Source organism: Colletes gigas, unplaced genomic scaffold, assembly GCF_013123115.1.
Source record: "Colletes gigas isolate AHSC1104 unplaced genomic scaffold, ASM1312311v1 Colletes_gigas_Sc00013, whole genome shotgun sequence".
Classification (NCBI taxonomy): Eukaryota; Metazoa; Arthropoda; class Insecta; order Hymenoptera; family Colletidae; genus Colletes; species Colletes gigas.
The window spans coordinates 6991405-7016034 of NW_025106642.1; the positions used below are offsets into that span (position 1 = coordinate 6991405).

General features: G+C 49.6%; 1 protein-coding gene across 2 annotated transcripts in view; it reads right to left on the reverse strand.

The window, feature by feature from the left end:
- LOC122399428 (COUP transcription factor 2) overlaps positions 1–24630 on the reverse strand; it is an 89163-nt gene that overhangs the window by 28497 nt on the left and 36036 nt on the right. Inside the window, exons 3-4 of one of the 2 annotated variants that reach the window (XM_043400107.1) lie at positions 23056–23607; positions 5547–5589 (exon numbers count right to left, since the gene is read on the reverse strand). In XM_043400107.1, coding sequence (XP_043256042.1) covers positions 5547–5589; positions 23056–23607 — 595 coding nt within the window. The remainder of the gene's footprint in view (positions 1–5546; positions 5590–23055; positions 23608–24630) is intronic. The other variant, XM_043400106.1, reaches the window with a different exon arrangement.

The following is a 24630-nucleotide window of genomic DNA, read 5'->3' on the forward strand; positions in this document are numbered from 1 at the left end:
GTGGAAAACTCAAACTAATCGCCTCGCGGCGTGACAAAATCGTACAACTTTTGACAGGAACCAGCGTAAACAACGAATCTCCCGGTCTCAGCGATGTTTCAATTTTGTAAAAATTGCGCCATATTTCAATATCATCGGAATTCTCGAGCTCGATGTACGAATGTGATCGATTTGCCGTGGAATGGCCCGTAATTCGCCCGATCGAAAATCGTTCGTCGACACCGCGGCGCGAAATCGATTCGAAGGCAACGCCGATCTCGACATGCACGCGCCGGTTGTCCGAGGCTGCAGCTGCGAACCTGTTCGATCGGCGAAAGGCTTATCTACTGTACCAACAATAAATTATATCTATCTGTCGGCCATCGGCCAACGACGACTAGGAAACGTTTATCGTAAGTTGCTCTTCGCACAACGATTAAACGAACGGGTTTCGAGCGCTAAAATCGATACTCGTTGGTAGTCGAGACTGGTCGTGTCTAGCAAGAAAGCGAAGCTTAATCTCCGGACCCTGCTCGAACGATTCGTCCATTGCAAAATCCGTTCGACTTCGACCCATTGTTTTCGAACCGACGAACTTTTTGGACGAGTAGATAAATTGCACCGAAGAGACATATTATTAGAATCGGAGTGTTCTTTTGCCAAACGTTTCGCGTATCAATCTCGTCTGGCGAGTGCCGACGGTCGATGAGCATCAAGTATTTAATTTCGGCAGGAATAATATTTCGGATTAAACCGCATTGTTGACATAATCCAATCTTCGCCGCGTATCAATAGAATTTCATACAATTACGGTCTGTACGAGTAGTTTCAAACAGAATTTCATCGATCGCTTAGGAAAAAATTTAACTCAATTTCCATCGAGACCAAATTAATTAAGCGCAATGCTACTGGCCGCGTTCATTATCCCTCTGTTATACATATCGCACGGATATTGATAGCATAGTCGCGTATACGTTCCCCGCTGCAACGTTTATTATTGCAAATAGCGTTTCGAAACGTTGTCCGATTAACCGTTCAATCTTCGCGTCAGGATCGGAGAGGAACATAAAAACTGACTTTGCATTCTTGGAAAAGTTTTATCGGTCGAGGGTTTTTTTACTGTTCGAGGAAAAAAAGAGTGTCGCGAATAGTTTTAATTTACAACTCGAACGATCGTAAATATTAAAGTCGATTGTAGAACCTACGGCGTGCAGAGATTTATCACTCCTCTCGACGGGCAATACGAGTCTTTAAATTCTTAGACCTCTTCTTTTAACACCCTGTATATATTTCCTCGAGACCGAGCACCGAGAACAAATATGGAGAGCGCATAGAGGATTGAGGAAACGTATGAAGTACAACGAGACGCGAATTATAAGTCAGCGAATAATTTACTTATTGCACATTTAACACGATGACTGTCCGTAGCTGGGAATCGTGAACACGATTCAAACGTCCGGAGATACGATGAGATTTTCATAGCAATGAATAGTATACAGGCATACCTCGCTTTAAGGCTCTTCGCTTTAGAGTGCTTCGCTAATACGGCGCTTTTCAATTATATTCATGTTTATTATTTACGACGCTCGCCTTGCTCTTAAGAGTGTTTTCAGATGATAAAGTTCCACTGTCTGCTGCGGACTATCTATCATAATTATTTCTACTGAAACGTTCGTTCGCCCAGTTGTCATTAGCGAAGTACAGAAATTTTCTAAGATTAGAGACGCGGTATATCGTTTCTTTCTCCTTTAGCGTTGTTTTTTTCTTTTAGATCCAGCATTACCGCGTGTTTAGTAAACTTGGCTCGAGACTTTAAACTACCATTTAGAAGAGAAACAAATCGATTCGAGGAACGGTGGTACCTAATTTGCAGAAAGCGAGGCAGAGAAATCTGTACCGAACCCTTTCTAATAGGGTCCGATATTCGATTTAGTCCGGGGACCACGTTACAATCGCGCACTCCGATTCAGAAGGCACAGGAGTGTTACGCGGGGCACGCACAATGGGTTTGGGGGTTAACGAAGTCAGTGGCGAAGTGGTTTACGAAGTCATGGGCTTGTATAGAATTGTTACGGATTTCAGCGATGCAAGATTGCGAGGGTGGTATCGAAACGTCACACCGAGATCAATTTCTGATCCCCCGCGTGCGTCGAGATGGTTGTAGGCTGCGTAACAATATGTTTGTAAAAAAGAATTCCATGTCGTACTGCTTTAAAAAAATCTCTTAACCACGCAATATTTTCCGGGACGTTCTAATATCGGAAACGCGAGGCTCGAAGCGACAGGAGATTTTCATCCGTTGCTCGTAACCGGAAGCCTGCATTTCTCCGACGTCCAGGCTCTCGTAGAGAGGGAAGGGGAGAAGAGTCGTGTCAAAGGAAGAACGAGAGCGGTGCCCGCGTGAGAATTTATGACCGAAGCGCGGGTCCGAGTGTCGTTAAACGAGCGGAGCTCTGAATGGAGTAAATGGGCTGTGATTTGTACATTGACAGGCACGTAATGCCACAACATCGAAGGCATCGGCATTTTTCGGCCCATGAAGAAGTCTCTGGACACAGCTCGGCGAAGAATGGCCCGTGTTTTGGTCGAATCGTCCGCTTTCCGCGCACCCTGAAAGAGATAACGACCTCTCGAGTGTTCGGTCAAATATCCATTCTACGCTGTTTTCCTCTTTAAAGCCGAGTCCCCGTAGGCGTGTCGATTCCCGCCAGCTGTGCATCGCGTCCCGTTCGCCGAAATCGTTCGACCGAGCCACTCGTTCCTCTCTTTATGCCCCGACCTCCTAAATAGACAGCCTCCAGACTGGAGCTGCTCGAAACGACGAGTTTTGCTACAGCCTCTCGAGTCGCCCCAAAATAAATAAAATATATCGTACTTTTGGACAGAAAGCGCTGAGTAGGTCGACCTTACAATTTTATTTAACATCGTTGCTCATTAAGATCGAGGACTTATTTAGACCAGCAAATTGGAATTGGTCCACGGAAGGTCGAGTGTTTTTCTAGGAAAGAAGTCACGGTGTCGCGAGTCGAATCGAGTGGTTCTTAAGGGATCTCGAATATCCCTCGAATCCGGAAGATCGAATCGCGCGATTCGACGCGCGCTTTAGGAAGCTGGCCCGGGGCAGCTGGTGGCTCTTTCTCGGCGTAGCGGCTGCATCCATGGATCTCGGTTCGGATAAAGATCATTCTCGAGATCCTTGGTCCCGACCCGGCGGAATATATACGGTTTGTTGTCGATTGTGTGTACACTGGTCGGTTAATTGGGCTCATTGTGGCCGATTCGGGCGTGCACTTGGCCCGGTGCGACTCGTGCCGTCCAAGGACGAGACTGCCGGCGTCTCGTCCTCGTATCCGGCGGGGAACAGACACTCGGACGTCGGGGTAGGCACCGGCCACCTACCCTCTTTTCTCCCTCGAGAAAGCTGCTGCTCCGTCTCCCTCTTTCTCTCCTTTTTCCCATGTCACAAAGCGACCCGAACGAACCTCGAAAAGTGCTCTCGCAAGACCCATTGTCGGCCGAGCGCGTCTTCGAGAGAAGAGCAAACACGCTTAACCTCCCGACCTATTGTCGCGGCGGATTATCCGATTTGCCGTGTGCGCCCGCCGGAATGCCCGTTACGAGCGCAGGTTACTCTTAACGGAGAGTCGCGCGTCTTCGGCTTCGTTCCACTTCGATCCTCTTCGTACCCCCGCGACGCACCCTTCCGACCACCACTAATAATCCGTAATCCTACCTATTTATTGGCCGTCGCACGTGCGGGCATATTTCCCGCGTCGGGACAATACCGAGACCGACTATCCTCGTTACCGAGATACCGTCTCCGTTTACCTTAATATCTCGTTATTACAAAACCTCGTGCTCTCGCAGCCCCGACTTTCCATAACCGGTTATCGTCGACCGGTATCGTAATTCGCCTCGTTATTTTTCGCGGACGTCCCGCCAACCCCCGTCCGTTGCTTCGACCAGAAAACGAACGATGAAAAAATATATTTCCACCGAAAGTGGCCAGTCATCGCGGAAACCGTCGATTTCCCTGAACGGTGGGCCCAACGACAGGCTTTCCGGGATCTCCGGTTCGGGGGGCGGACGAGGGTTTGGCGTTATTGGATTACGCGTCGGCATTGTCCCCGCGGCGGGCAGCTGTTCGTCCCGAAGGCGACGCAAGATGCACGCCGAATATGAAAATAATATTTTCTTCTGGCATCGGTATGATCGATATTTATTCAAGCGTCCGGCCAGCATTGTATCGCGGACCCGAGATCTCGTTCGCCCGGCATTGTATCCGAAACGGAAAGATGTCCTCTCTCGAGATCTGCGCGCTCCGACAATGCCACGATCGATTGGAATGACCGTTTTCGAACAGTCATCGCTAGGTATTCACGGAAATTTCGCGCCAATATTTTTCACGGTCACGAAATTAAAATCTAAACCGAGTCTTTCGAACGAAATTTAAAACCGACGCGAGGTACACGGCGTTCGGTGGGAACGATAACATCGTCCCGAGGATAACCAGTATCGCGCCGCTGGTCGACGGTGAACTTTGAACTGCGTCGCGAATCGCGCGAGTTGCGCAACCGTTGGACGGCCCGCGACTGGAGGAATAGTCGCACAGACTTTGGCTGGAGTCGTTCGACGTTGATCTTCCATTCAAACGAATTCGTCGAGTTTCGGTTTCTCGCACTCACCCCCCGAACGAGCAACGGGGAGAACTTCAATCGTGGAAAATTGGATTCACGGGCGCGGCTGAGTTTTAAACTTCGTTTCGCGGCGAACAAACGTCGGACGGATGCGTCGCGGCGCGCCGGCCGGCAGACCGCACCGGTGCTTCCTAACTTTACGATTCCCCGTCTCCGAAAAGGGTTCGCCCACTCTCGGCTAAGTGAGAAGTTTTATCGGGCTCTCCTTACTTCTGCTCCGCGGCTGCACTCCGGAGCAAACGAGAAACCGTTGTCGCATTATCCGCCGAAAAATTACATTGTTCGGAAGTCGTGGAAAACAGAGAGCCCCCCTTCGAAGCGACCACGACTTAATCGAGCCCTCCCTTCGAACGATTCTGCGGTTTTCCTCTATTCCGTTCGATTTGCATTTTAGAAATTTTCATTCGTTTTTCCCCTCCAAAAAAATTTATTTTTGTTTATTGAATCAGCTTTTACGCAATTATTCTACGAGTCGGTTTCTTCTAATTTGCGTCACAAAGACGTTACGATGATAATAGTTTAGAAACTCGAACGATAAGGAGTCGCGCGCTACCAGATACGGAACGCGTGCGAGATCGAGGATTTATCGATGGCGTTGTTTCGTAAACTCGATGAGCAAACAACGTTACGAGATCGTTGAGTAACGACCACGCGTCGTACACTCGAGAACGCAAAACAATCTCAGCGGCAAAGACGAACGTAAATTTCCGCAACTCCGATTTATCGTCTTTCCCCGTCGTGCGAGCCATTCGCGTAAACAAACTTTCCGAAGACTTTGACAGCTGCTCGTTCCATTGTTACGAGGGAGCAAAGCGTCGAGCGATACTTTCCCGCCAAAAGCTGTTTCCAATTTTTTAAACTAACACTTACGTTGCTACCATAGTCGAAAGAGATACGAGGGTCACTGGTTTACCTGAAACAAAGAAAAGAACAATTTATATTTCTCAATAGTTGAGATCAATTTCCATCTATTCTTTAATGTAGCTTCTTGCAGCTAACCGTAAACGTATCTGTTCGATTCCTGTGCTATTAAATGAGAACCCGCGATGAATGAATCGTAGATCGCAAAGACGCTTTCAGCGTACGGTTTAATTTAATTAGTTTTACTGGAACGAACGAGAGTAAAATTGATGCGTGCACGTGTTTCGTCCGTTTTCTATTGTCGCGCGAAATCCATTTTACATTCCGAGGCTCGACTCGTATTAAAAATAGATTTCTTTCGTTCTTTCGAAGCAACAAAGAGGTGGTCTCCGAGCTTTTGAACGTCTTCTTTACCCCATCGCGCGAGGAACGATCGTAAATCGTCTAAATATTCATCCGCGGGAATTATTTAAAACGATCGTTAAACGCTTCTTGCGCTAACGCAATCCCGTACGCTAAATTTATTCTTTCGCTCGAGCATTCTGATTATTCGCGTTATAAATTAGAAAAAACCATCGTAGAACACGCCGGGTGATTCTATTTTGAATACTTAACGTTTGTCCGCTGTAAATAGCCGCGTTTTCTTTAGAACGGTACACCGACAATCGACGAGCCGAGCATCCTTTCAAAACTCAAACTTCAGAAAAACGGCATTTCGTATGCACCGACCTAATAATTATCGCCGGTATAGATCGCGAGGCGCGTAGTCACCCGGCAGAAAAAAATAACGGTAAGAATAGTCGCGCGGGGAAATTTACATTGCGACATTGCCCGACGGAGACGGTGAACGGAATCTGCGTAACGATCGATCCTGAATGGCTGGTTTCATAGACGAGATGCGTGTCTCTTTTTATTTTCTTTTTTCGAATCGACGAGTCGCCCAGTTTTTGCGCGATCGACGCGCCGCAAAAAGTCCTGAACTGGATCGTAGCCTGTCGTAAGAGTCGTGGCCACCGGTGACCGGCGCATATTCTGTTCAATATTGCTTGTTAAAAACCGTGTGTACCGCGAATCAAAGCCCCCCAGCAGAGTCGACGCAAACTATCTTGTAGATCTAGTTGAGAAGGGTTGAAGGGGTGCAACGATCTCCGATAGTCCCGGAGTACGTGGATCACGTGTCGGGGGTACAAATGTCGTGGCCTCTGTACGGTAACCTTTAGGTTCGCGCAGGATCGAGATGGCCCGATCGTACGACACACCCTGCCGGGATTCCGCGGCGAGATAACGACGTCGTGGTCGATCCTTCCTCGATATAAACCGATTAATTTCTCCCTCCGGTTGGACTCGCGTTTTTCCTCGTCCACGCTCGATCCGCTCGTTCTTCCGGCACGCTCTCGAGCGCCGTGATTTTTCGGCGAGCGGCAAACGCGGAAATGCAAGCCCGCACGCGCGTACTCGAAATGAAATAAGAGCCGGTGCGCGCCGCTCGGAGAGTTAATAATTGCCAGCATGTTAACCGGAGCCGCGAGTTTACGAGCACGCCGTTCAATTGGACGCGCTCGCGCGTATCTCGAGTCGCCAACAGCTTAGGTGTCTCAAAGTAGCTGCGCGAATGTTTCCCCCGCGGGAACAAACCTAACCAGTTTTTCCTCCGCGGATGACGAAAAAGTTGCTTAACGTATTTGCAAATCATCGAAACGAGGGGATAATCTTTAATCGCAAAACGACCTAAAAAACTTGTATATTTAGACTGGAATACGCCTCGAGAGATCAATATCGACGTTCGGGTAGGATTTTCATCGCGAGCATCTTTCGTGGAAGAGCGAACTGTGCATCGAGATGCAGAAATCGGGGCCCGAATCGCGTCCATCGGTACTTGGAAGAGGCGGGAAGCGCGAGAAGAGAAGCGACGGGTAGAAAAATCGCGCGTATCTGCACGCACGTTCGACTAGGATGCGTCCGGTAGAACAGCGAGTACGAAAAGAGGAGAATACGGCTAAACGCCGTAAGAGCTAGTCGTATCCAAGCTCTATTTCTCTCTTTTTCTCGCTCGTGGTATCTTGGCCGTTTCGTTCCGCTCTCCTCTATCCATCCATCTTTCGATTTCTTCTCTCCCTCCTCTTTTCGCTCGCCTGAACGTTCTGCTCTGTCTTTCCCCGTCCGGTCGAACGGTCGATAGATAATTGGCGTTGCGTGCTTCGAGATAAACGGCCGTGATTGGCGAAAATAACGATTAATAATTATCCACTCGCGGGATCCGAGGCGGTCTGCCCTCTCATCTCGGATCTCTCGAGAGATCCGAACGAACGGAGAGAGAAGAGAGGAAACGTCGAAGAGGTGGCTCGATATTCGACGCTGGGACCTCGTTTGGGTCTTCCGTACTCGGCCACCCTTTCGACCCTACCACGAGCCGTGCTTTACCTGGACGGAATCGAGGCGAGTTATGGTCGCCAAGATGAATCTCGACCGCTGCGATTAGACCTTGGGTTGCGCTACGAATCTGAGACAATTTTAACCCCCAAAATACAGTATCTTACAAACGTATCAAGTTGGTCCAACCCCTTACGAATCACTGCACTAATCGCTAATGTTACGCTCATTCTTCCATCGGCGGAAAATTTCTTTCGATCGTCAACGATGGGATCACTGCTTCGAACGAAGGGAAAAGCGTCGAGGAAAACGCGATGCGCGGTGTAGAAAAAAACGGAAACAAAGGGACTTCGATGGCGTATCGCGAGAACACCGAGGGTCGAGATTAACCCGAGTAATCCTGGTTCGGTCGGCGTTGCGTAGCGTTCGGTGGCGTCGGCGTCGTCGTCGCGGGACCCGATAAACGACTCGTCGAGTGGCGCGTGCCACGCGTTACGATTAACTGTCATTCGCGCTTTGCCTTTGACTCTCGCGCTTCCATCCAGGCCCACCTACGTACTACGCTCGTTCGCCTCTCTTTTTCTCCCACCCCTTTTTTCTCTCCTTTGATTGCGTTTACACCGACCGGACGGCCACGATTTCCACGCGGATTTATTACAGGTACCCGACACACCTCCATTCTTCCTTCCTCTTGTCGAGGAAACTGTGTTTTTATTTATATTTATCGTACCGGACACCACAGTCAGGATACTATTGTAAATTATCCTAATTTCAATTTATAGATACGCGGGTCCTCACCTACGCAAATACCTTTAATTTGTTAAAATACGTGGATACCATCGATTAAAGAGTATCTTTTTCCGTTCGAATATCTCGTGTACGTAAAATCCCCGCAATATTCGGTGGAGGGTCTCCGCGAGGGAACGAGGGGCGTTCTCTCCTTGATCGCGAATATTAGAAAAATCGAGGATGGTTTCCAGCTGCTTCCCGACAGTTTGCATTGCGCGGAATTCGAGTTTCCTCCGCAAACACGTCGCCGGAGTTCGGAAACGCGACGTTCCCTTCCGCATGGTCCTCTCAAAGAGCAAAAGTAAACGAGGATCTCGAATGACGAGCGATACACGCTTTGGCGTCGAGTTGAAAGAACAGGATAGAAGCGCGGGAGAAGAGGGGCGGAGAGGAAAGGAGACGCGAAATATTCCCTGGCAACCAGTTTATCGAACTGCATAGGAAAAGAAGGCAGGTAACGGGCGCTGGTCAACGATGCGTGCTTCGACTCCACGCCTGTGCGCGTGCTTATGGCTTATGTTGCGTGCATTCGCGGTACAATCTAAGATAAGTTAAGTGCAACGTTCCCCGCAGATCTTGCGGTGATTTTCGATCTATCGCTCTATCCGTTCCACGAACGATGTTCCTGGTATGCTTCTTCGCATGCCTCTCGATTCGTTCTCGTAATCGCGAACCGCAAGATCATGGACAAAGAGAATGGATTCGATACCCTGCGCTATCGTTCACCGTAAACACAAAGCGATCGAATATCTCGCGCTGAAATGCAGTTTTTCTTTTAATTACGATATACATTCCTTAATATTCGATAGGAATTGCTGAAAAATAATCGGAAAGTCGTCGAATCGCCGTTGATTTCGAGTCGACCGAATGTCTCGACTCGCCACGCGCGAAACTTTTGTCCGTCCGATCGTGGCTGGCGAGATACCGGCGCTCGATCGCGCGTCTAGTCGGTTCGGAGTACAAAGTCGAACGTTCGCGCGGCTGCGGCCATTGGCGTAAGAAGCGGCGAGAAATCGAGACCGTTCGATAGTCGGTTCGATTCCGTTTCTTTCGCGAGGAGGATCGATCGCGGCGTAAACGGATGCATTTATGAACGTGGACGACGCGCGGATTTGCTGTTTCGGCATGCAAAAACCGGGTGGGTGGGGAAGGGGGGATATATAACCGGGTAGGTAGGAAAAAGCGCATCCCCGTCGGATAATTGAACCACGCGGCGGCGTGGCGGTGACGGCGGTGGCGTCGGTGGCGTCGGGTCCGTGACGCGATACGATTTGATAAGTTGTGTCAACTGCTCGTTAGTTAATTGTCGGTGCGCGACACTCTCGCTGGCTCACTCGCGATTCCACTGGCTCGCTCGTACACGCAGACGCAACGAACCCCCGGCTAACTTTGTCACCCTTTTCGGCACCCTCCCGATGCTCAGACCTCGCAACCGCCAATGTACTGGCCGCTGTCCAATGAATGCCCTTCATTTCCATACTTCGTTCGACGGTCAGTGAGACCGGCTAATCAGATTATTTAACCCTCGTTCGACCTGCCTGTTCTCTCCGTTCTCCCGCTCGTCCGCCCCCGACCGTCGGACTCTACGCTCCGTTACCATCTCTCTCGCCCCCTCCTGTCCCTATTTACACGCCGATCAACAGCAATTCTTTCCTCGGCCAACGGAAAACCACGACTTTTGACCACGTAAATTATCCGTTGCTCGAAAGAAGGAGAACGATTAAAATTCGTACAAGAGCTTCAAGAGTGTTTCACAAGGAACAAATAATATACTTAAGATTTTCCCGAAAAATGACTGAGCGGAGACTCCTGACTTCGAGGATTAACATCCATAGAGATTAAGCTACGCTGTCGAATTATTTGATATTTAATTAAGCCATCATTTATCATCGTTACTTCGGAGCATTATTACACGAAGAATCTGTCCGTTACGTCTTTGTTTGCGTAAGAACGTCAGCTCGTTAACCCGAAGTTCGCGAACGTGCGTGGAGCGGGTCGTTAATACCAAAAAAATGTGGACGTTACCACTCCGACGATGAGAAATCCCATCTTCGCGACTTCTGTGTAATCTCGCAAAGGCCGCGGCTATCGCTTTCGGGAAATTAGTCGAAATTACCATACGTTAATTCCGCGACACGGTAAAAACCCGCGAGCATTCGTCCCTCCTCGTTCGCATTAACGTCCAGCCGTGGAAATTCGAGCAAATGTCCGCCAATTATCGACACATTTTGCGCCAATCGGAATTTTACGGTCGAATAGTGACCACGGGATTATATCGCGGCTCTTCCGGCGCTATAAAATGACAAAAATGCCAAAAGATTGTCGAATCCCGATCGATCTGGCATTCAACGAACGTCGTAATTTCCCACGAAAGTAGAATCCGAATACAAAATGTGCAGAGGTGGGCGATAATTGGGCCAATGTCGGTATTAGGCGCAACAATCTCAACTCGCTAGCGATCGTGTCTTAATTAACGGTGTCGAGCGAGTGCGCGGCCAGGAAACATATTTTCCGGTTGTTGCGCAAGGCGCGGCTGGATCAAGGAATCCCCGCGATACGGTGTTAACAAACGGAACAAGATTTTCATCGCGAACTGCCATGGAACGTCCATTTGCGCGACGATGTCTCGTACACCACACATTCCTATTCGAAAAGGAAACGCTATATTACGATGGTCGTCTAAGTTGCAACTAATATTGTCGAGGCATCCACTGTCATCGAAAACCGTTGTTTCTTTCTTCGTTATCGTCCGATCGATGAATATCAAATTCTCAGAGTCGAGCCCACAATGGTACGAGAGAGTCGAGGCAAAGAAGTGCAAGCGAGAAAGAGGGAGGAACGACCCGGCAAGGGGTTATAATGTAATTGTATTAGTCGGGTAGGGTCCATAGAGAGCACAGGGGTCCTGGCGTAAAATTAATGCCTTTGGCTTATCAGTGGGCTGACACTTCAGCGCCAAAAGTCCCGCGTAGCAGCCAGTGGCGCGGAACCGGAGGGACGCGATCCCGTGGCGAGGATGATCGGTGACTCGGTGAACCGCTAACCAGAGATCAACTGTTTAGAAACGCTCCCGACTAATTGTCCACGCTCGTAACGACGAGACTAATCATTCCTCGGCCACGGGTATTCTCTCGCGTCGCGTCGTTACGTTTCCAATTACCGTACATTACTGCCAATTACACGCGCTCTTTACTAATTCTCGGACTTGTTATTTATTTGCACCCCGAGCCACGAAAGGGCCATTCCGCGAGAAAGCATTCTCTTTCCGGGCGAAACGCGCGTGTAACGCTCGGTGGCGCGGACGTTTTCGGTAGGCTATTTCTCTCCTAATGAGTGCCCCATTAGGAAGTAACGGAAGGTATGCGCCGCGGGTTCTGTCACGGGTGTAGAGAGCCGATCCTGCTCGATGTAAATCGGATTAATTAAAGGACGGCCCGTAGGAGGGCGGTGAGGGAGGGCTGCGGAGCTTTTATTCGGCTCGACGACGCGAGGATGACCGTGCTGCTAGCACGACGCTACGACGGGAACGCTGGGACGGGGGCGAGGTGAAAAGAAACGCGCAGTGGCGCGTTATACCCACCTGGGGCCCAACACAAAATCCCATCTCGGGACCCCCGTTTAAAGGAAATTTAATCTAGGAACACAATGCAACTGATCTAACATGTATTTTTATGCTTTTCCGTTTGGATTTGGCGTACTTCAAATTGCTCTTCCAACAACTAGTTTATTTACTTCTGTAGACGGAGAAATTGTTACCTTTCCTTTCGTTCAATTTAAAGTCTCTAACGACGTATTATCGTTATTTCGTGGGCCTGCGACAGATGTAGGATGACGCGCCACTGGCTCGAACGCGAGAGGGGGAGAAGAAAACTAAAAAGAATCGAATGGTCCTGGCGCGATGCAAGGAGAAGAAACTTGGTACTTGTAGAAGAACCGTGTCGTTTGCTTCTGTTTCGGGTCCTTTCGGGGATTAACGACGCGTTCACGGACAATGGACGCATCCTCGAACAGAGTCCGGGGCCGAATAAAAAGAACGCCGGGGATCGTTGTTGGTTGCGAGCGTGCATACCCGGGGTCGATTCGTTAATCGTTCGTCGAGGGGGGTCGATCGGCCGTTCGGGGATCGAGAAAGCGGATCCGCGCGCAATTACGAGAATTTGTCGAATCGGAAAGACGAGACGTTTAAGCGGAATAAATAGGTTCGGCTCGAGCGGATTCCGGGCGGCGTAAAAGTCGAGAGCGCGTTGAGCGTGACGAATCTCGTTGGCAAACCCAATACCGGGACCGAGATGTTCCTGATTGAGAAGTCAGATGGAGACGGAACGCGAACGCCAGCGTACGTGTACGTGTGCGCGCGATGTGTCCGTGTATCGAAGCGTGGAGGAAAAAATTGGATCGGTCACGGACACGTGGTACTATACCGCACGATCTCGTTCGTTCCTGATTCAAACCGAAAAAGAACCCCGATGTGCTTCGCCTCGGGAGTCTCCCTTCCCCCGCCTCTCCTACGCTTCGTCCTTACAATCTCTCTCCCTCTCTTTCATCTTTTTCCTTTTCTCTCCCACGGTATCCTCCCCGTTTTCCATCTTCCTCTCCGTCTTCCCTCCCCGCGTGTCGTCCCGCGTTTATGTTCTCTCCTTCTCCTCTTTATTGCTTCCTTTCTTCCCGAGGTTTCTTCGGCACCCCTTAGACACCCGTACCCGTACCCTAAGCGGCGGCAGCGGTCGCGGTTAGGGGATGCTGAGTCATACAGGCCAGTCGGCGCACCGCATAGCGGATACATGGCGTGTCACCCCGAATATTATTCGAGTGCCTGACAGCGCAATCTGTGAATGCGCGATATTGTCTGACGGTGGTGGCGGTACGTTCCGTCCTACGACCGGCATGTGGGACTAGGAATGCCACGCGTGCAACCGCCAAACCCTCACAAACCATCCTCCCACTACCATGTCGACGATTCCTCGATATAAAACAAATACTTTCGATCTATCAATTCATCGATTAACAGAAGCAAGCTTCCTTAACGTTATTATCGCAGTTTTTATAGTGGAGGATATCGAAATTGCAAAGTTAATAGCCTCGAAAGAAGCGAACGCGTTCCCATTTATCAATTTCACGCTCAACCGACCTAAACCTGCACATAAATCTGTCGTTCGCCGGGAAAAAGCATCGTCGTTAAGTGTTTTTAAATTTTGTAGCGGAGCCCGCGAATACCAGCCTCGAGCATTCGAAGAGGGAAGGGGTTAAAAGATATTATTAACCCAGATTCCAAAAAACGTTTGTCCGCTTATTCGAGCTATGGCAATCAATCGTGCCAGCGTCCATCTTTTTGCCTTCCCGGACCGACGTTACTTTAGCTTCGACTTTCGGCGCGTCCCGACCGATCGCTTTCAGTGGTAAGCGAACGCGCGTGAAATTCGTGGCAAAAAATTTGGCGCGCGCGGTTCGGCACGCGCTACGACTAACTCTTTCTTCCGCGCGTCCTTCCTTTCGCGGACGGAATTTCCTCCCGACGCCAAATGGGGACGCTCTCGAGTGGAATTCTCGAGTCCTAGTCCTACGATCGAGCAAATAAATAAGGATGCGAACTGACGCTGCCCGGGACCAATAAATTCAGGCTGCGTTTGTTCCAAATTTAGATTTCGACTGTAACGACCGAGTAGCGCGCGGGGGGAAAAACGATGGCATCCCCTTTTCGACTTTGAAGCGTCTTTCTAGTCGACTCTAGAAAAGAAACGCTGCTCTCGGGCTTTATTTGTCGCGTCTTAACTTGAAAGAGGAACATTCGTTCAGTCTGTTCGTTGAGTATGAATCACAGTTTGCATTTTTAATTTTTCGAACGCTATAGAATTGTTTGTCCTAACTCGATCGATTGTAATATTGAAAGTATGAAACCGACATGGCTAAAAATTGGCACAGAAGTCGCGAGTAAGTGTGTTAATATTGAGAAAAGAAGTTATTGTATCGAATGTTGCTCTTGTTAATGCGTTAATTTTCGGAGTGGCCCGATGGGAGGAGTGTTAACAGAGACATCGTGGAGGAAGCGAAGGAAGAATGCGAAGGGTGTGCGTGGACGAGGGAGAAACGCGTACGCGTACGGTTTGCCGCATATTTAGCGGCGTGGCCGTGTCAAACGCGGCCATAAAACACGCTTGCGCCTAAATAAAATGCGGCCTGCTCGCCGCCTGCTCGGTGAAACTAGGCAACGCGGTCCGTCACGGAGATACGGCTTGCATCTTCTCCCCTCTCGCTTCCTCTTTTTTGGAAGTGGCGCGAGATGCGAGCCCCGCGCTCCAAGATCCGGGACCCTTTTGTACTCCGTTCGGGGAAAAAACGCTGCCATTGGAAACGGTTTAACTTTAAGGGCGACTTTATACGATTCTCAAAATGAATTACGACAAGATCTTTACCCTCCTTTCGAGCGAACCGACGATATGGCCAAACGGAACCACCCATGTTCGATCATCCCGAATTTACGAGCGTTTGCAAGCAGAGGTGTTATTATCTCGAAAATAGTTTGATCCAGAAACCTGACGAATCAGTGGCGTTCGGTTTCTTGACACCGCCAGATGTTATATATTAAAAAGAACGAAACGCGAGGTTCTGGGATTCGAATTCGAATGTGACGAAAGTGTCACCGTGGAATAGCTGAAAGGGAAACCGAGTCTATAGAGACGACCGGATGGGAGAAAAGGCAAGGATCTTTTCTATGTCGCCAAGCTACCGTGAATCCATTCCAAGTGTCATGGTTCTTCTTTCTCGAAGTGTCGGAAAATTAGCCCCGTCACTTCCTCGGACAGAAAGCAGTCTTTTTCTATTCGTACGCGATTGACTACGGTTCAATCGCTAATCCTTTCCCGTCGTCGACCGCGAAACGTTTATCTCGCGCCCTAAAGGCAAACGTAACGCACAACGACGACGCGTTTGTTCTTCGTTGGAACGAATGACAATGAATGCTGGTCAGAGCTTCCGATTTTATATCTCATTAAACTTGGAGCGAATGTGCGTTTTTGCTATGGGGAACAAAAGAAGTCATGAGAAATGTCAACAAGACCACGCATCATTGTTCTATAAAAGCTGCGCGACCGAAGCTTTGTTTGGACTGTTTCCAAGAATACCATGTAAATGAATTTCATGCGGAACAATTCTGTTTTCTGGTCTATTATTTTTCGAGACGATTGTATCGAGTGCTCTAAATAATACCGTATCGAGGTCTAACAACGAGTGTACCAGTATCCGCCCACGAGATTAAAAAATATCCAATCGTGGGATTAAACGACGCGTTTGACGTATCGGAATGGATCGGTGGGGGTATCCAGGTTGTCAGACATTTTGGTTGTCTACAGAGGGGTTAAGTCTTTTCGTAGGCGGTACGTTTTGCTGTCGCGAGAAGGAGACGGGGGCTAGGGCCACCTCGGTGGGCCACCGTGAAGCCGAGGGTTCGTTTCGGCCGAGGACGTCGATAAGCGGTTCGCATTGTCCGACGGTCACGTGGCCACCCTCGCCGTCCTCCAAACGACGCCGTAGCCCCGGCTACCGTCGTTTATATTAAACTCCGAGGTTAATACCGCGGCTTACTCTAATACCGGGGCAACCCTTTGCCCTGCGATACGCCGATAAGGGTTACGCTCCCGCGAATACCGAAGGATCCACACTCCGACGCCGATTTCCCCGTCCAACCGTTGTCTTTGCGTTACGCGAAAAATCTCTGCCGACCCTTGCTCCTCATTCCGAGTTTTCTCAAAATGCCCAGACTCGAACTGTTCCAAGCATTGGAATATTATAAACGTGAATTAATTTTTTTTTACAAACGGAGTGTTGATTCAAAAAGTTCAATTAGCATTTCACGCGTGACAGGATCTTTTATGGAAATGCGTGCCTCCAAATAAATAACGTAGCAAATTTATGTAGCAGAATGGCGAACGTTTTAATCGCGATTTAGGTGAATTAATATCTCGTAAACGGGGCTGTATCGTCGCCGGTGGTTTCGGGGGGCGAAAGCCACGCAATTTTCAGCCACCCCCGCGTTTCGGTCGTCGATAGAGAAGCGCGACGACGAGCCGTGCAACGGGAACGCGCACGGAAGAGGGCAGATAATAAAACGAAAATGGGTGACGCTCAAAGTCAAGGGTTGGGGGACGCGACCCCGACTCAGCGCGAAGTAACAATGCAAGAGATAGAGAACCGGCCGCGAGGATCGGTGGTGTCCCGGGTTCGCAGATAACGCGTCCACCCCTTCTCCGAACGATCTCCCATCCCTTCGCAGGCTCTCGCTGCTTGCTCATCCGTTCGTTTCGCCCTTCGCCCTTCGCCCTTCGTCTTCTCGCGCGTATGCACGAGTCGCGCGAGAGGGTGTCCATCCGTTCGACACCCTCTCGAAACTGCGTCGCGGATAGATCGTCGCGATGCTGCATCGGCGTCGGGATTTCGCATTGTCCCGCGACCCTGTCCTCGACAGGAATCCCAGGCGTTTACCGTTCAGAAATTCCACGTTTCCAACCCTTTGCGCTCGGCGACTCTTCTGTGATTACTCAACAGCGACTCGAAGGTTTTTCCATTCGTATGCACGTCTTGGAAAATACGATTAAAGAGCGTGTCAGCTTGAGGAAGATACGGCGACGCGGGCGTCCAATTACGCAACGCGGCGGTAATATTTTCCTCGAAGCGCTCCCGATAGACACCGTGTCGCGGGATTCCTCGTCGATTCCAGTCGCGGAAGCGGATCAGGACGGCGTTCGTCTCATGATCGACGAGAACTCGGGACGCTGGGCTCCATTCGGGCCGTGATAGACGCTGATTAGAGGCCGTAACGCGGCGAATATCGCGTTCCATCTCCCTCTGGCTCGACCGTTTCCACCGGTTCTCGTTTCTCTGCCCATCTCCGGTCGACGTTTCGAGAGCGCGGCCGTTTCGCCGCGTCGATAAATTATCCGAGGTTAACAGGTGAGCGCGGACGACAGACGGCGATAATAACGACAACGATAAACGCGTCAATAATACGCCAGTCGGATCGGGGACGGGAGTACGGCTGGCCAATATTAACGACTGCAGCCGTCATCGCGACCGATCGCGCGTTATTCCCGTAACGCGTGGAAATCGCCTCGATTTAGGTTACTAGGACCACCGGCGTTAAACTCCGATCCAAAATGTCCCCATCACGTTTTCTATAGATCACCGTGTTCCCGATCGTCGCGCGATTAAAACACCGTCGTTTGTTGATATATTGGAAAGTAACGTAAATTGTTTTCGCCAAGCCAGTAAATTGAATTAAATTCCCAAGAAAGATCATGGAAAGGTCTGCTTGGGAACAACTTAATTTCGTCTGTTAATTATGTTCGTACGATCTTGGAGCTTTCGTTGGTCGTTAGACAGGCTGTTCCATCGGAAAATATGCCGTCTTGCGAAATTCTAGACTCGTTTGGCGCATACATGCTCGCGATTTACCAGTGTTCTAACCTTTTAATCTTACGTGGCAACTCAGGCTGCCCTACTCGATCTAACGTCTGCACTAATCTATCGATATTCCGAAAGTTCCGAATGCAAATCGATCAAGGACCGACGAGAGTCGCCGTTAATTTAATTTGGTCTGTAATGGACGTCAGGGTCGCGGCCTCGAATTATTTTCCCCGGATGATCGCCGATCCCATTAAGGAACCCGAAGAGGTTAGCGGTATCGAAATCCGGTTGGCAGTGCGATCTCACCGAATAAGAACGTATCGCTATGCCGAGTTAGAGCGAGGAACGATCGCGGTTACTTTCTCCTCGCGTCTCCGCGATGCCCCCGTTTGCGCGTCCGCTTCGACACGCTGTAGCCTCTCCACGCGATTGGACACCGCGCGCGGAATCATCGCGCGTTCCTCGATGATTGCGCGCAAATATCAACCGGGATACACCGTCGTTCGGGTGGCGGGTTCTTACGGTCCGTGCTTATCGCGGCAATTTCCTCGTTCGGTCTCACGATCAGCGCCAATCTTCCACCCGACGACAGGATAATTGCATTCGAGTCGCGCGTCTCCGCGCCGATCGACGCTCCGCGCTTTATTTACGAGTCGGACGTCGCCATTAATACTCGCGTAACCTGTTCCCCGGCTGCATCTGCGCGTTCCAGTTTACTACGCCTCTAAATTTCGACATTTTTCTCGTTAACCGTAACATTCCGAATTTTCACCAAAGAAAAAGTAAACTTGACAAAATAATATACGCTCTAAAGTTCGCTTTATCGTCAAGGAAATTTCGACATTAAAATTTGTAAATGGCTCGTTCGTCTGGAATGACTTGTTCGGCATGCGATTGTCCTGCGGGAAGACGGGAATCCTATAATCGCCGCGAGACATCGACCAGATTCCGCGCGGCGGTGAAAAAGTCTTGTACTTCGTGTTATATTCTTAATTACGTCGTTAATACCGGGAAGGATAGGCAGAAGGCAGCTCGGAAACGAAAAGCGCATGGTAGCGAATACGGCGGTCGGTGGTTGCTCGCCGGTTGGCCAAGGCAAAGGGAATTGCATCGCATGCCACATAATCGTGGGAGTGTTTCCCATCAAGATACACGTAGGTACCGCACTCGCCGTAATACCCTCTCGCATAAATATATCTGCATCGTAGCTTTGCATTCCTCTACAGGGTGGCGTCGAACCAGGGAACTCGTGGAAACCGCTTTCCAGGCGACGATCGACGGATGACTTTGCTGCAATTCTATTTAAACTTTGTGCTTCGCTAGAGGACTCGTATGTACGTTTTCTAATCCAACAAACTCCGAAAGGTTCGACCGGTGTGCCAGAAATCTACTTCGTCGCGATCTCTCCCGTTCGATGTCGAACACCGTACACTGTCGATTCGTGTGTCGCGAGAATCGAATCTCCGTCAGAATTAGGTTTTGAACGATCAAGGAAGCAACTAGTTCGAACACGAAATCGTTGAGATCAGTTTTAGATAAGATCCTTACGACTATGCTCTGCTCGACCGTTTCGTAGATTCGATCCCAAGTCTAGAATCGTTCGCGAATGGTTTTTCGTCACCAGGTATATGGGTCTTGTATGCACAGGAGAAAGCTGAAGCGCTGGAACGGTCGATCTAGCGAACTAAACGTACTTTATGCACCGTGCCCTCGTTCCACCGTTTTATCCGAACAATTAGACACGTGATCCGCGGTTACGAGGCGTGTAAAAAAGAGTCGCTGCCCTCCGAGATAGAGATCGAGTTTGTCGTCGAGATCAAAAGGAACAGATCGAGCGAAGACACACAACCTTCTGGGATACGCTGGGTGTAAAATCCATCTTCGGATTCTCAGAATCTTTACGACCCCTGTGACTGGGTAATTCGACTAGTTAGCAACTTACGATCTTTGCACGCTACACGGACAGAATCTAAACATCCAACGCAACCGTATAATTTTCAATTCTTCATTTTTCTGTCTTTGAAAATTTAACATCTCGGCCACAATGAAATCCACGGGAATATCGCGAGCAACCGAGTCTCCAGCTAACCAGAGATGGGAACATTTTATTCGAACGAGACCAACGTCTTCCGTTCGTCTGTTCCTTTCGAAATATTTAATTTTATAGCTGAAATTTTTACTTCTATTTAACAGATCATTTTATAACGTTCCTGTCCGTGACCCACATCGTGCATACGAGATTGAATTCCAGTTATATGCTTTCTTCGTTTCAATTTAATTATTCTCGCGCTATTACGTCGGATGGCTTAATATCCGTGCTCTCGTACAGCACCTGCTCGACGTTGTTGATTCGCCAGCGATACATAAAATTGATATTCTTACAATAAGTGAAAGCTACTTCAACGCTTTATTGGAATTTATGTGTGTAATAAAGACTTTCAACTACACGTGACTTATCACCTGGAATAACCGTGATGCTAATTTTCGTAAATACTGTCATCTCTATCACCGTCGACTCTCTCAACCCTTGCGCAGGCATGCTCGTATTTGCCAGACAAGTAGGCACGTATATTATGCCCTCCCCGCTGTCTCCAATACTAGGCGGAAGCTTTAATACCGATCGGTAGAGCACCAAGAAAAACAAGAATACGTTCGCCTTCGGAAGGTGCAATTATAAACCGCGAAAAAAACATTCGAAAAAAACCTGCCGCAAAGAAGCCTCCGTTGGAAGAAATGTTCGATTAAATCGGTCATTTCCTCTCTAAAGATAAGAACAACTACAACATCCATCGATGGAAGTATGCAGATCGTAAAGGCAAAAACCAAGTTTCATTTGTTTTTTCACTCCGCTATAAATCGTGGCAATAATTTTTTTCTCGATTCCAATGAATGCCTCCGGATTAATCGTATTAGCGTATTATCACTGCGAAACAATTAAGGCGTTCGAAACGTAACCAGCTTCCGATCGTTTGCTAGGAACGCGCGTTGGAGGCGTACGCGACGTCGCGCGTATCTCGCGAAATCTCCGCGGTTGGAAAAAAATGGAGAGCGGGTGACGTTGGCGGGCTATGGGCCCCGTACCACGGATCTGCGAAGGGATCCACGCAGTCCCTCTCGTGCAAAACGAGAAAAAAAGCCCCCCCAAAGGGGAAACAAGAAGAAGAGGTAGGAGAAGAAGCGGGGTCCTTCGTGGCGAAGGAAAAGAAGAAAAAGAGGGTAGCCCGAGCGAAGGGGTGGAGGGAGAAAGCCCCGAGAATCGGGACATTAGCATAAGCTAAGCCAAGCTAAGCGCGGCCATATAGCACGGAAATAAATAGCCGCTTGTCTCGTATCTACACCGAGACGGTTTAGCATGGGCCAACGTCGTTCTCGTCGTCGTCGTCGTCCCCCTGAAAACCGAACGCGTGTGCGTCCGTTCGCGTGCTACGTTGGACCATGTTTGCGCACGCTTGGCCACCCACTGCAACGATATTTGGGCCCTCCGAACGCGAAAGATTATTGGACGAAACGGTACTAGTACGCGCTATTAACTAGTCAAAGCAGTAGATCGAAATTATTAAAGAAATTTAGAATTTGAAAATGTATGTCTACGATGACACGTAACGAAAAATAACCGACTCAACGTGTGTCAAAGGTCAGTCGTGCATCGATTCACTAAAGAGCAGAAAAACTGAACTTTTGTAGCGCTGCCATTATAGAAACCTCTTTCGAGATAGTTATCGCGACTCGGGCATTGTCGGGTTATAAATAAAGCGTTCGATCTACCAGGTAACAACGGGAACGACACGTAGCGCTACGAGTATAGGAATTTTCGAGTTTGGTTTTGTGAGTTTGGTTCGTCGGTCGTCACGGTGCGCGACAGCGAGGACGATTCGAGACGGAGATGGTCTTGGACGATCGTATCGACGCCGCCGCGGTCGACCGGTAGTCCCGGCAGAGGAGATAGTCATGGCGGCTCCGCTCGTGATTCCTCGAGGGACTGGCAAAGGAACGGGAGTAGATGGGCCGGCAGATAATTACCGCGAGCCTTCGTTGTCGTCGGTTGCGAACATACGAAACGAGAGAATTAAACGGACCGAACGAGCGTGAGAGACGCGGACCGAGCGAACGTTTAACGGTTAACGCGTCTTTTAAAGCGTTTTCGATTATTCTCCGCGAGTTATAAAAAGGCTCGGGCGCATCGCGAGACGCTCGCTAAGTAAATAATATTCCATCAACGGCTTTACGTTTCGCGAAACGTTATCCGTAATGATCGTTAAACGATTTCGCATTACGACGCGAAATTGTACCGGCGGATAACGACTGGTTCGAGAACGATCTATCGCGAGAAAGAGGCGAAATGCATCGGGAGATAGAGAGAGAGAGAGAGGGGGATATATGAAGGGAAATAGAAGGACGAGCATTGTCTACGCGGCTCGATGACGATCGCCGCAACATCGACGAGCGGAGAGAGAGCTCGTCGGCATTGTTAGGTCGGCGAATCTCGTCTGCGGCTGGAACGGGGATCGCGTCCTGGATGACAGTCGTAGCGATGGACGATAACATCTTCGCGTCGATTAGACGAAGCCACACGAAGGAAGGCACGATCAACGGACGGGCCGAGAACGAGCGGCGCGCGTCAAGAGGCCGTCGCGATCGGAGTTCTTCCGGCAGCCCTGCCACCGCTCGCGGAACCACGCTGTGGGAAGCATTGTCCCTTTCTAAGCTTCTCTAAGCTCGCCGAGGATCGACGAGCCGCGTGACAACAACGACCGTCTTCGAGATACCATCGTCACACGCCGGTTACGGAAAAGACGGACCCTGCTATAATACGACAACCCGCGAGATAATCTCGACGCAGCGACCGTTCCAATAGGAACGCAACCGTCCGCTACGGCTCCGAGCGGAATCGTTTTCGCAAATGTATACCCCCCACCCCCCCCCACCCTCCCTTCCCCCGGACGATCGAACACGAACGATTTACCTGTGGTGAAGAGGACGATGGCTTTCAGGCAGCTGTACTCGGCCGAGTCGACGTGCAGAGCTTTTAGCTTTTCCACCTGTTCTTGAAAGATTCTGATGTGGTCCATGAAGGCGACCACGCGATCCGCTGCCATCGGTGATGCGTGGAGACCGGCCGCGGCCAACAGCGGCGCCACGTGGAGGGGCATCGAGCACTGGCTCGCGTTCAGGACGAACAACTCGCTCCAAACTAGCCTGAGCAGGGCGACCTGGTCCGTCACCTGAAGGTCCGGGAAGAACGGGATGTTCCTGGCCCACTCGACCGCCGAGAACAGCAATCTTGCCGCGAGCTCGCAGATGTTGTCGATTCCCATGATGTTGTTCGGTTGCATGCACTGACCGTATCTCGAGGTCGGGTACGGCTCCGCCCTCAGGAGCAAACTAATATACGAGGAGAGGTAAGAGTGACCGTTCAGACTGGCGCACGCGACCGCGTCGCCGTTCGTCAGGGCGAACTGTCCGGGCAAACCTGGCAACGACGGCTGCGACGGCGGCACTCGGCCCCTTTGCACGGCTGCAACAAACAAACAAACACCAACTTCACCAATTTTCGTCAAACTTTGCGTCACGCCGAGATCTTAAGGGACTCGTTAATACAAACTAACCGGTATACGAAAATACCCATATTTTTACTTTATATCGTTACTATTCTCAAGATTTATATTAAGTAGACCTACGAGGATCGTAACGTCGGCGAGTCGACGATCGATACGAGCGATCGAACGACTTCGACTCGACACCGCGCAACGGATGCAGATTCAACGAGTAGATCGTGAAAAGTCTCAACGAACCTGCTCCACGATCGCCTAATCGTATGCTTATCGGCGCGGTCGCGCATCCTCGATTTCATGCGTCGACATTTTATTCCCTCTCTCGAGACGGCTGATGGATACCAAACCGAACGAATAACTTCCGTGATCTTTTCGGAGCTTTCGTTAGAAATAAAAAATTGGCGAACGCTTAAGGAACACTACGGTCGCTGATGTATATGTCTCAAAGTAAGCTGCGATACTCTATGGTTAAATTTGTGTGCGTGTTCGAGACGCAAACGATAATGAAACGTCGTACTATTTCTATTAAAAACCGGGCTCGCTTAAGAACAGGTTGTCCGAGACAAAAAAGATGCGCGTGACTGTTACAAAGATATACGCGTGACTGTTTGTTCTAGTCCACCGTGTTATGTGTGTTACGCAAAACGTAAGCTATGCAATTTTTCCATTGACGAGTTCGCTGTAGTGGAAGCGGAGGAATTATGCACTGTTTATGCACTCCAACAGAAAATCTACCAAACCTCGCCGAGTCTAAGGTTTAAAGATCTCCCGTAAAAATAGATAATTATTCTATTTGTTACCGACACAAAGACTGTGCAAGAGTCGTTGTAGTAATTAGAGAATTACACCACGCGTGAGGTGCTCGGTCGGAGTAGCTGAACGACCGATGAATGGAAAGAAGACCGATGTCTCGCGTTCTCCGAAGAATCGGCAAATATTGTGCAAAAGCAAACGCTCGAGACGAGAAGACTAGACGTTTCTCATTG